The sequence below is a fragment of the Pseudochaenichthys georgianus genome, chromosome 14 (genome assembly GCF_902827115.2).
Source record: "Pseudochaenichthys georgianus chromosome 14, fPseGeo1.2, whole genome shotgun sequence".
Lineage (NCBI taxonomy): Eukaryota > Metazoa > Chordata > Actinopteri > Perciformes > Channichthyidae > Pseudochaenichthys > Pseudochaenichthys georgianus.
In genome coordinates, this window is record NC_047516.1 from 17,699,648 (window position 1) to 17,712,954 (window position 13,307).

The 13,307-nt window shown below is 41.0% G+C and overlaps 1 protein-coding gene across 6 annotated transcripts in view; it reads right to left on the reverse strand.

The window, feature by feature from the left end:
- Nucleotides 1-13,307, reverse strand: part of trim3b (tripartite motif containing 3b) — a 34,507-nt gene that overhangs the window by 6,818 nt on the left and 14,382 nt on the right. For 2 of the 6 annotated variants that reach the window (XM_034099518.2, XM_034099516.2), the window contains exons 1-9: nt 11,835-12,019; nt 8,489-8,664; nt 6,280-6,409; nt 5,183-5,293; nt 4,904-5,055; nt 3,459-3,639; nt 3,135-3,236; nt 2,949-3,047; nt 191-343 (exon numbers count right to left, since the gene is read on the reverse strand). In XM_034099518.2, the coding sequence (XP_033955409.1) occupies nt 191-343; nt 2,949-3,047; nt 3,135-3,236; nt 3,459-3,639; nt 4,904-5,055; nt 5,183-5,293; nt 6,280-6,409; nt 8,489-8,634 (1,074 nt within the window). In that variant the 5' untranslated portion in view covers nt 8,635-8,664; nt 11,835-12,019. Of the gene's footprint in view, nt 1-190; nt 344-2,948; nt 3,048-3,134; nt 3,237-3,458; nt 3,640-4,903; nt 5,092-5,182; nt 5,294-6,279; nt 6,410-8,488; nt 8,665-11,834; nt 12,020-13,307 lie in introns of those variants that run through there. The other 4 variants (XM_034099517.2, XM_034099513.2, XM_034099514.2 and 1 more) reach the window with 2 other exon arrangements.

Here is a 13,307-nt window from a genome sequence, read left to right on the forward strand (position 1 = left end):
CAATTGCCTTCGTGACCAGAGCAGCCAGAGAAAATATCAGGAGATTGGAATTAAAATGGAAAACAAAATGAAAGTATGTGACTAAAGTACATTAGCAAACTGATTAAAGAAAAAGCATAATGTTAATCTGCTAGCAATATCAAGAGTTAATGTGGGAAATGGCAGTTAGGATAAGCGTTAACAACAGTACTTTGTCTTTCGTTGTCACAGTAACCGTGTGGTGCTGCCCGGTGGCTGCGTGGCGGAGGCCCTCTCCTGTGGCGACGGAGGTGTGAGCCACAGCGGCGGTGGTGAGAAGGACGCCCAGGTTCTGGATGGAGCGCCGGAGACCTTCAGTTTCCACCTGGAGCAGAAAGCAGAGACTATCATATTTAACCCTAACCCTAACCACAGACAATATTTTTCACTACAGGTTCCCCTGATGCTAATCCCCCCTAATCCTACTTACAATGAATTATTATGATATACTTGACCATGAATTTGTTGAATTAAATACTATACTATGACCAGGGACGTTCACAGGTACGGGCTAATGTTGCCAGGGCAACGGCCCGTTTGGCCTTTTTGGCTGACCTGCCCCTCTGGAGAGAGCGAGAGTTTATTTTTATTTTTTCTGTTGTGGCCGAATCAACATGATAAGCCCACAATTAGTAGCGTCTCGCTGCGGGAAACAGGCAGAGGTCGAGGATCTCATTATTTGACCTTAAGGGATATAGGCCTACACTGTGGCACTAAAGCAACTGCTCCATTATCTGTATCAAATGCAGACATTGATGCCACCAAATGTCACAATAAAAATAGAAAGTACTACAAATAAACTGGAATTCATTTACATCTTAAATTATGAATATATATACACAAAAAAAGGTTTACAAATATCCAACCTTCAAATTGCTTTTTTAAATCAACACTGCTCTGCACGCTTGCTAAAGAATATTTGTGTGGAAATCTCAATTCATTTGTAGGGCTGTGTGAGTATGGCCAAAAGTATGGGAGTAAATCTCACTGTAAACTATTTAATCATCACCAAATTCTGTGTTATTATGACCGATCATAACTCAGCTTTATGCAGACATACATTTAGCATGGTGTACAGGGCCGATTGTAGGCATAGGCGGGGTGGGGGCAGCTCTGAGAGGGAAAAAAACATTTTGACTGTTTGCGCTCATCCTAATTTTCGGCCTTGATGTAACAACATTCATAATTAAGTCAAGGTAACACCCTTTTCACCCCGGTTACACTTTTCATTTGCCCCGTACGATGGGCGCTGTAAGTGATGAAAGTGGGGGATGTTGGCTTATCAGGCGTCAGCAGCTCACAGCCAAAGTGGGTGTGGGATCGAGCGAGAGAGATAAATGCAATTTATGTAAACAAATATTTCCAAGGCACTCTTTTATAATTATTGGGATAAACAGGTTTGAAATCATTTCAATGTATACTATCGGACAGTAAACCAATAATATCGTTTAAAACTTGAGAGATACACAAATATGCATAAATACATGTTAACTAGGTAAAATAAGATATGAATGAACAACAAAAATAAAATAAGTTGCATTTATTTGCTATTGGCTATGGTAGGTTATTGGTTATGTTCACATACTTATTTGATTATTAAAATGTAAACCAATCTTTTTCATATGGGTGTTTTACGGCCGTCCACACAGCGGCGTGCGTTGAAAGCTTCACCATTCACTTTGAATGGGGTGACGTCACTTTGCTGGCGTGGCTCGCTGCAAACAGTTGAGCAATGTTCAAGTTTTGAAGCCACGGCAGAAGCGTCAGCCAATCGAATCATATGACAGTACAAGCTCTAGCCAATGAAACCGCTGCTTGTATGTCAGGGGCGGGAGATTCATGTGATTGGTTGTTGGTTGAGTTTCAGACACGCCCGCCGGGAAGCTTCAACGCACGCCGCTGTGTGGACAGGCCGTTAGAGTTGTACCCCCTAGATCAGGTCTCTAGTAATGTGTGCTCTAAGTGCACCAGATTGAAGCATGTTACTTTAAATGTTCAAACATTTCTTCCCAGGGGGGGCATACCCCTGGACCCCCCTAGAGGATGTGATGTCCTCACCCCAATTAAAACATGTTCATATAATACTGAATACATTTGAAGCCTTTTTGATGTATATGACCTATGTCAATACGTTTCTGTTTTTGTAGTGCATTGGTCTTTTGTAGAGATTTTTCATTTATTTTTTATATATTCTATTGTGTATTCCTTGGATACTTTTATTTGTTCTACTGAACGATTTTCTGGCAGGGGGGGGCGCCAGCTAAAATCTCGCCTAGGGCAGCAAATTGGTTAGAACCGGCCCTGATGGTGTAGGAAACGGGCTCCGTGTTACAAGACGGGTCGGGGATTTGGCGGTACCACTGCACGCACGCAATTTAACCCCTGGTTAGAGGCCCTATTTTATCAGTATGTCTGGACTGCACAGCAGTTACAATGGTCAAACTACATTAGAACAGAATTGTCCCCATTTTGTCTTTAATAGTTACTAACATTAGATATTTTAATGACATATGGACCGCAAAACAAAAATGTTCCCTGATTTTCATTTTTGAAATTAAGTCACCGAATGCAAGTAGTCGCCTTAGCTTATTTTGTTATGAGATGTGAATTACTGTTCAATTTAGTTGATGTAATAATCATTTGGTTTCTTTTACATTAAAAAAAAGGTCTTATGTTTTTTTTCGGGGGGAGGCCCTTTTTCCAGTTTAGAGCAATAGCCCCTCCAAATGTCTGTGCACGTCCCTGACTATGACTTTTTTTACTTAATTCTTACTTTTTAATTTATTTTATGTGACAGACTAAACTTGTTCTGGATGAAGAATGTAGTAGTTCCCCAATACTAGATCATTAAATCATTCATTGACCATTTTGGATTATCAGTCTGACCACCAGAATAAAAATGCACAGATAAAATAAACCACATGTAATACCTGACAGTCCAGATGTGCGTTCTGATGTGGTTTCTCTGGGAAATCATGTCTGGCCAGTGCTGTGACCCGCTCACTCATCTGCTTCTGAACTAGCAGCACCTGGCGAGAGACACGTCATTTTTATTTTTTATCCAAAACTCGTCTTCATTATATTATGTTCCCATCTGTGTTTGTTAGCTTACTCACCTCAGTAGCACTCCCATGGCTGAGAGCCTGCTCTGTAAAGCTGCAACTGCTCTGGATGTGGTCCTTCCCTTGGAGGAGAGACGAAAGCTGGGCCTGCAGGACCTGCACTCAGGTGAGAGGAAGTCAAGAAAACAGAAACAATCAAATAAAGAAATAGTAAAGAACAGCATGCTGGAATATTTCGCCAGGATTTTGAGACCTATGGCAGGTCATGCTTGTATGATAAATGCCTGTGTGTGATCCTGCACTAGACAATGAGCATGCACATTTGCAGGTGCAGTTGTCTGAGTGCATCCATGATATGTGAATATGTGAACTATATACCTTCTGTTTAGTGCTGCAGATGTTCTCCAGGTCTGTGATGAGGGCCGTCTTGCGCTGATGCAGCGCCTGTTCCAGCTCTTCAAACGTACTGGTGATCTCTGCCACAGCCTCATTCTTCTTTTCATTCAGCTGGCGGGAGATCTCACTCACCAGCTCGATGGATGATGTTAGCTGAGGGAGTCTGCAAGATGACATTATGTGAACAGAACAATTGTATGAAAAATGAGCTATAAAGCTACAAAAACCAGTTAAGCCCCAAGCCTGTTTTTCAGGTCTCAGGCTCGAAATGCCCAGAACAAATGACTTCACTTCTAAAAAGGGGTAAATGAATCATCTTTTTTCTCAAAGCAATGATAAAACTGTGAGTTGGATGTTGAAAAGTCGGAATCAATATAGAATTTTTTTATTTTAAAGTAAATTCAGATTGAACATAGTAAAAAAAAATGTAAATTATAGTGTCCGTCCAAAAAACACACATTACTTAGTGAAAACCACCCTTGAATGATGGGATAGTAGCCTAAAAGCTTTAGGAATCCAAACTATAACATATAATAAGTACCCTGTATCAAGATTGATGCAAAACAAGTGACATATGACCTATTTTAGAGAGGTTTAGCAAAAGAAAAACCCACTTCTGGGGTCATTTGGGTGCATGCATTTGCCATATCTCTGGCCCCCCACGGCCTCTGCCAATGGAATCGAGGGGAAGTTCCAATGCGCACGCAGCTTGCCCAAACCGAAAGCTATGTTACGCTCTGAAAACTGAAAACTAGGATATAGCCATAAATATGATGATGGATTATCAGTAATCATTTCAAAGGGACACAGAGACATTGGATTAACCTTCAGCAGCGTTGTTGTAATGCCATTGAACACAACTTTTGATCAGAAAACAGCAAAGGTTAGACATATTTGCCGTTTTGGCTCCGTAAAGCTACGTGGTGTGTTGTCTGGGTTTGCCTTCGCTGCCCTGAGTTTTAGCCGTGATCACAGTGATGATACTTATACCTTTAGAATCTGAGCTTTAATCTGATATCTTGTTTGTGCAGATCCGATAAGTAATAAAGTATTTCTACCATGAGTTCTGTGCTAAGTGCGTTATCATTTTTTCACTAACAATTGTTAATATTGTCTGATAGCTGAGTTTCCTCCCGTTAAGTGGGTGACACATTCATAGTTTGTTAATGTTAAGAAGCCATCAGACGTTGTTTCTTGCAAGATGTTGCGTTTTGCCCCCGGTACCGCATGGGGCTTAACCGGCTTAACTGGTGGAAATGGGCCTTTGCCGCTATAATCATAGCATGCTTTTTATCTTTATGTATCTTTATGGTTTGTTGCACCTATTGTAAGCTGATTTGGATAAAAGCGTAAGCACAATGTGATGTAATGCTTTGACTTCAAGTGTGGTATATTCTGAAAGCTTTATTTAGGTCTCAAGTCCCCACCTGCTCATAATGGCGTCCAGCTGTGTCTTGAGCGCAGCCTTGTGCTGTTCCACGACGTCCCGCAGAGGAACGGTCACGTGCTCCCTGTGCTCCCCCGATGTACAGTCCAGACACATGGCTGTCTCACAGGACTCGCAGTAGAACTCCATCACCTGCAGGGGGAGACAAACTCCTTCACTCTTGCTGGGCTTTGCAGCAGATATGTTGGGACTTTAGTATTTTGTTCCTTTGACAATTGCTAAAAGAAATGATGACTGGGCATCACAAAGTTCTTCCCACCTTTCCCTCATGGTTGGGGCAGCAGAGGGGCTTCCCTGCCGCCGCAGCGTTGACGGACTCCAGGACACTGCAGGCCTCAGGCCGCGAGCACTCGGGGTCTCTCTGAAGGACCTGGTTGAAAACAAATGTCATTACGCTGCTTTTAATAGATACAATAGACATTTTATTATGAACTTAGTCCAGCAGATATGTGACATTTTGAAAATGGACAAATATGCGATGGCCCAATATTCAAATATCTTCCTTAGGGCATGCTCTAACAGTGTGCCAAAGTTCATGTTTTTATCATCAAAAGCACAATTCATTCAGAGAATCTGCTGGACTAACTGTAGTGGGGTGGTTTATTTTCTTTTTTATAAATATTTAACAGGGCTTAGCCTACTTTATCCTTATTTGGCAGTGGACAATTAAGAGGTGGGGTATTGATATAACAAATATTGCAGCTGAATTAAATCAAAGTGATGACTTTACGGTATATATGTTAATGAGAACTAAAATACTTCTTTCTTTGTCCTCAAACCTTGTAGTCAGTTTACTTCATCTTTTCACGACACAAACATACATTGATGTACTTTTTGAGCTCCCTCCATTCAATAATAATCCTTATATTTATTATAGCGCTTTATCAATGACTCTCAAAGCGCTTTACAAATACACATTACACATACAGATCATACATACATGTAATGGTCATCTACTGTGGACAATACCCACACAATACACCCATTCCATAGAATCCCAATGCTAACACTAATCATAACCTCTACATGCACAATGGAAACCTTACATTTAAAACCAACCTTAAAAAGAGCCCCTTGTGAAAAAAGAAAAAAGAACTGACTATGACCTCAGTCTGCAAAAATGTCCTCCCTCTGCACAAAGAGTGGTACTCCAAAAACAGCATTACAGGAACACAGCCAGAGCCTCCCCCCATTCCTTTGAGTATCTTTAATTATTTTTAATTAATCCTTGCTTTGTTGTTAACCTCATAATTAATCTGTGTCTCGTCATTTGATCCCTATGACACACTTGACCTTTCTGTTTGACTAATACATTTGTGTTTGACTAGAGCTAATAAAAGGGATTAAGATTCAAACCTCCATGAGATTTGTGATGAAGAAGTTGTTTTGTAGAGCAGAAACCCCTTTCTCCGGCAAAATGGACGTCTGTCGACACACTGGACACGAGAGTGTGAGGGACTCTGGGGGAATGTAGTTCTGAAGACAACTGGAGGAGGCAAACAAATACAGAATTTTTTTTACAATATCTATCAAAGCAATTACTTTTTCTTATTCTATTCATCAATTTAAAGCAGAGAGAGAAGATACTAGCAAGAGAGAGCTGTCATCTTATCACAGTCATTGAGAGATAGTGCCTAAATAATGCTGCTGTCACAACAAATAGGAGGAAAGTGGGATTTCGTGTCAATCTACACAACCCAGATCCTTGGAGAACACACTTCCTCTTTCAGAAAGTGGATCTTCAGTGGAAATCAATGTGCCTAACAGAAACACAAAGAGTAGATAAGATGTTTGTTTGTTTATGCCTCTGCATGTCTGTCTGTGTGCATGTGTTTTGGACTCCGGCCTCATGCTGTGATCAGTCTCACATTTATCCTGCCGGCCCCTCAACGCTGGGGATGCTTTGTGGGTTCAATTGCCCTTTGGAGGCAATCCATTCAACATTAGACAACCTTCAAGGCAGAATGAAAGCGACAGTCAGCAAAGTTGAGCCGCAGTATGCAAACTGCTGGACCGCACTCTTGGCCTTCAGCCCGACAGCCAACCCAGAATGAGATCTGTGGTTGTTTCTCTAAACTTCCGTTATCACTATTTGTGATTGACGCAGGACGTAACCTGAGGTCGGTGACTCTGTTGTTGAACACAAGGATGCCGGGCAGCTTCTCTGTTTGCATGCTAACATTTTGTTTACTTTTTGACCTGATGAACTTGGTAAACTGCAGCAGTGTTTAGCTTGATAATAACAGTGAGCTTTAACAAAAGTCTTTATCTACAGTTTCATTCCACAGGCCAGACAACTGTTAAACACCTGAACTTTTGAAAGAACATCCATAAAATTCATCTGTTTGCAACTTACAAATAATGTATCTAATATATCATATTCCAAAAAATGTCATCCAATTCAAGTTAATTTTTTCTCAAAATGTTGGCACTCAAAATTATCAACACCATATTTGTATCCATATAAAACTATATTATTTACTGAATGTAGGCAGCTAATCAAATTCAATTGTGAATAACTTGTTAACCACTAGTACTACACTTATCCTCAAATCCTGCAATCCAGAGTACAAGTTGCCACACACCCCTATTGTAGAAAGACTTGATTTATATTGGCATCATCTAAAACAGTTGCACAATCCATGCCAAACTCATGACCCTGATATCTGAATAATAAACACAGTTCTAGGATAATCACAAAAGAGTAAAAGGAAGCAGAATTAAAAGCGATGCAATAGCCTGGGCCCAGCATGGGTTGCCAGCTCAGCTCTAAAAACCCTAAAACGACATCAACCCACCCAGTATTAAAACATCTGTCTGGCAACATCATCTCTAGCCCCAGACATAAATCTGTTCAACTCAGCAGGGATCCAGATCACATGCCATCCAGTTAAACCGGGGATTTAGCTTGCCCTCGGGTGGGCAAAGGCCCCTCACACTCACTGCCTGGAAAAAGGATTTATACTGTACTCTGTGTGGCTATTCAAAATTCCATAAATATTGGTTTGATCATAGGCTTGGAAGTAAACCAGTTTGAAACATAATGTCCTCTGTACCTAACAACATGCCCTCCTCTTCATTCTCCATTTTCCCACCCTGTCCCACAACAAGCTTTTCAAAAGCCTCCTCTGCTTTGCCAGGCACGAAAAAGGCCCGAGTAAGTATTGCTGGAGGGGGTGTCATCTTTCTAAGAAACTGTAGATTAAGGAATTGTTATTGTCTCTCCCAACAATGAGCCTTTTCTCAGACTTTGACGGTCCCTGATGCTGAGGAATGCACTTATCCCAGCTAGAGTCGGGGAGGAGAAGTGCTGTGAGCTGTTTAATTGTGGCCAGGGATTTGCAGAAGATGAGGTCCCGCTATTTGGAGACATGCAAGTATGAGAAGAATTCTTCAATAAAAGGATGGGAGGATAATTACTGGCAGGGAAATAGCAAGAGTGGTGTATCAACTTCTTTGCAAGGCCAGAACAAGTTATATGTAGCAGATGGAGTGAGCAGAGACTGGGGTTTGTGGGAAATTAGGACTTCATTCGTCGCTGAAACAGAGCACAAATGTTAGTTACCTTTCACAGAAGGTGTGCAGACAGGGCAGCACCTTGGGGTTGTGGTAGTGATCCAGACAGATGCTGCAGACCAGAAACTGTTTGTCTATCTGACGCACCACAGGGCTGGTGCTCCCCGCCTCACGCTTTGCCATAGGAGAGGACATTTGAAGCCACGGACAACGACAGCGGTTAACCTGCAGAGAAACAAAGATGAAAGCATTAATATCAGGGCTGCTAATGCTCTGTAAACGGACCACAGGAGGTACCAAGAACCAACGTTAACAAAGCTCCTTGGTTTAGAACAAATACTCATCCATTGTTCTTGTGTTTTTTCTAGGTTAATACCACAAAAGCTAGCTGAAAGAGAACTCTGTGAAATAGAAGTAATCAGTAAACAGACTGAAACTGATGTAGAGAAACCAGTATGGCCCTGTGCCTGGCTTTTGATGAACATCTTGGATAACGCCAAAACAATCAAATACACCAGACAACAAGTGCAGACTGTGTTTCAGAAGGGGCCTTCTATTATAATCCACAACATTCAATCAAACAAGCTTTACTGGCCACTCATGCTACCCAAACTGAACACACCTGTTGTGATATTACACACACATATACACAAGGGAAAACTGAATGTGCAGAGTAGCGTCTAGGTTTTTCTATTTGTGTCGGTCTGTCTATATTTACAAGTCGCGAGTGAGGTCTCACTCTGCTAAACTCTCTCCAACGAACCATATGCTTTTATAACATTCAAAAGGAAATATGAACAGAGCACCATTTTACATCTATTGTCTTTGATTAAGAGTTTGCTGTATAAGTGAAACTTTAAAGTGCTGTATGTTTAAAAATAACTGAGCATTAACTTTCTGTATTTAATGATCCGTCTATCGTTATAATCCTGCATTTAAATGTGTTGGCTAGGCACCATTTAACTTCAATTTAAAAAAGGGATAACGTTGCCTTTTAACAGTTTAATTCTGTCAGGGTTAGAAATGGCTTTATAATTTCTATGCAAAGGATGTCATGTTTGTACTCATTTGAATAACTCATGGAAAAAAATGATGCGACACTTAAACAAACACTCTGAATATAAAGCCATGTATACATGTAGCTGACAATGTAATAATATAGATCAGAGCTCTGTGAGGAAGCCCCATGCCTTACACAATCGCATCTATAATAGAAATACAGCTTGCATTTTTGATATTCTGCCTGGCAACACAAACAGTGTTAACTCCAACTTGACCCACTTTCACATTTATCAGTGCGAGCATAACACATTAATTACAGTGGTGCGTTAAAAATGCTTCTGCAGCATGTTCTCAAAGCTACAGAATGCACAACATGTGCAAATGATGTTGGAAGATCAGCTGTTATCTATTGGAGAAATGTCCTCACACATAAAATATACACATGCAATAAAAAGAGACCACAACATATGTTAGTTGGAAAACAACTACAAGTGATTTGACTTTTTGGTCTAAACTTGCCACCTTTGAGGAATTCTGTGCATTCCATTTTGATGTTTGTGTTGCTAACCTGCTTCAGCAAAGAAGTCGAGTCACATTTTCTCAGTAGGTGAACACGTTCATTATTAATGAATCAGACAGTGTCTCAGCACGTCTCAGAAAAACAAACATTCCTGGCCTTAAGATGTACAGTATTTGAGGACATTACACACTCATTGATGACCACACCCCCCCTGTCTGCACATCTGTCACTGCTGGATACAGCTCCCAATCCCTGCCATTTGACACATGTCAGTTGTTGCCCACTGCCCACAAACACAGAGGATCCACTGACACACAGACTGAGAGGTTAAAGGTCACTTCTTAAGCGGTCAACCATGAGAGTGACATGTCACATTCACACGTTGGTAAGGGATTGGCAGGGTGTCTAACATAAATGATTACAGGTAAGTAGCTTATGCTTTGTCTGAATCTAAACATGCATTGTTCTCTATAAGCCCTGCGCTCTAAACTGGCATTTTGTGATTATCCAGTTGTCACTGTTCGATTCTGATGAAAGGAAGGTTAAATGTCTCTCAAAAGAACGCAGAAATAATTAGGGATCAGCCACAGGATGTACCGTACTTGAGTGCTGTTCCCTGTCATTCTCTTTCTCTGCTAGAACGCACTGATACTAATATCATAATGACGACTTTCTAAATTTAGATATGTGTATACTTGTGGGTAGGCAAAGAAGCAATGACGATGAAACTAAAATAAGACTGCGGCTCGTAGGACTGCTGGATAGCAAAGTTGCTGGTACTTATTTATTTACTGTTGGGTGTATTTTAAAACACCTTTTATAGGATGGACCAAAGCAAAGAAGAATCTGGAGTCCAATAAATCCCAATGAGGAATTCTGCCTCGAAAACATTTGGATAAATAAAAGTAGCTCAAATGTTAAAACCATCTGTTTTTAACCACTCACTTTCTCTTGTATGTTCCCACTTTACTTTAGTTGAGGGAAACAGTTCAACATACACATAGTGGTCATGCTTTCGAGCACATGAGTGGATGCTCATATGTTTATACTTATATGCATTCAACAGACTGTGTTTTGGTCCCAACTTCATTCATGGCCACTTAAACGTCTAAGTAGGCCACGATGCGTCCATGTGATGCTCTAGAAGAGTCTAAAGTAACCATGACCATTTAAGTGACAGCTTGGGAAATTAAAAAAGTGAGTGAAAACATGCACATTTAAGGCGCTGAAGTTAGAGGCAGCAGAGTGGGATAAAGCCAAGCCCAGGCAGGAAGCAAACATGATGCATGAGAGGACATATCCGGCAGAGGACTGCCATCAAAATGAAATGTGTTATATTTCTCTGGGTCGTTTTATGCACAGTAATAACAGCCCATGTGTCTTGTGACCCTCACTAATTCCTCAATCTTTCAGGATTACAGTTTGTGCATGTGTAACAGATTGTTTGCGTGTATGTTAAAGAGCATGAGGGCAGCATGTTGTGTGACAACAAGCTAACAGCCAGAGTTAGCACACAATGAGCCCATTCACCAACAGAAGGCTTTACCGAATACAAAAGTAACAGTTTTCTTTGTCCCGTTCAGCGCTCTGCTGTAGCTTTACTGTACAATAAGATCCTCATAGCTGTGTGACTGTTATAAAACACATGTGAAAATGAAGAGTAAGACAGGAAATGTAACCTTTCCTTCCCAGTTGAGTATAGGAAAGACAGATTCAAAAGAAAAGTAGTAAACACAGCCATTCACTGTCACGCAGCACCAATGAAACTACATAAACTCTGACAAACACACACTTCTCTCGACTAACAACTGAGCCTAAATTGTAAGTTGTACACATGACGAAAATACACAGAGTTGACAAAAAGACTACCTACTGTCAGTAGAGTGCAGTATCAATCTAGAAGGCTCCATGGCAGCTCTGTGTTAACTTTAAAGAATCAGCTCACGCCCTGACTCACACTGACTCCCCCCCCCGGTTCTGCTGACCATACTTCCTTTTCCCTTTTCCCTTTTCCTTCTGTTGCTTTTCCTCTTCCCACCACCACCAAAACACAAACACACAGACTGAACAAGACTGAACAGGGATGACAACAGAGGGTGGGACTGTGAATTGAAAGTCCCTCCTCCTGTCAGTGCTGTTTACAAGCATGAGCTGACTGGATTCCCTCCTACTCCTGTGCTCCGATTGGCCATGAAACTTAAACTATCAGGGAAGAGAGATTGCATCATAGGCCAAAAATGCGTGCTGGCCAGAGGGAGTGAGAGGGAAAGATTGAAACAGACAAGAAAAAGAAAAAAGTCAAGGCTGAAAGGACATGGATCTTAAATCCAGAAAGGAATTGCACATATCTTAATTTGCTGAATATCATCTGTGAAATGTAAACACTCAAAAGGATGATAATTAGGCACGGACGCTGGCTTAGTTCTTGAATGCAGCTCGCTCCTATTAGCGAAAAAGCAGCTGAAGAGTGACGTTCATCTGGCCTCCAGTTAAAGTTATGAAGAAACACGCCATTATTTAGCCAGCCAAGTTCACACGTGCAGCCAAACAACATTTTGAGTTACATAATTCCTGATGTCACCATAAAAATAAATAAAATCCCCCAAAATTAGAGTTTGGAACAGAGGCTTCTCCGCAGATATCAAATTACACATAAAGAGGGATAAGGAAAATACCCTTAATATGGAAAAGGGGATTCATCCTTTTTATTTTAAGGTAAAATATCTTGTCACAGAATGATTTTGCACCCAATCCCTTAAACTACCCGTCCTGTTGAAGTGGTCATAGTTTAATCTGGGGAAAGAGATGACGATTCTCTGACAAAAACATCAATTGAAATTAATCTGTGCGGATTGAGTCGTGTCCTTTCTCCGCCCTCGCTTCAGGCTCTGCTTCCCCCACGCTCACACACACCTTTCCAAAATCCCATCCTCACACTCACAGGCCAGATGGCCCACATGGTTGTAACAGGAAGTAAAGTATAAAGATGAAAAACCATTCAGAAAATTAAATGTATAGTAATGTGCCACTACTGTTTTACAACAGTTTTATATAAAGCTTAATCAACTTGATAGTAGTGAAAAGATCTGATGTTTTCAAAACAAAACAACTCTCACAAACATATTGCCGCGGCTGTATAGAACCATTTATTGGATGTCTTGTATTCATGTTCCACAATAAGTAATTAAGGGTATCCAGCAGAGTCAATAAACCAAATGCAGCACTCCAGCGTGGGCAGCCGTTTGGAAATGGCTGTTGTCATCCCTGTAGCGAGCACGACACAGCATTATTACCAGCTGTTTACTCCTGCACTTATTCTGCTGAAATGCAAGTTTTAGGGAAACCA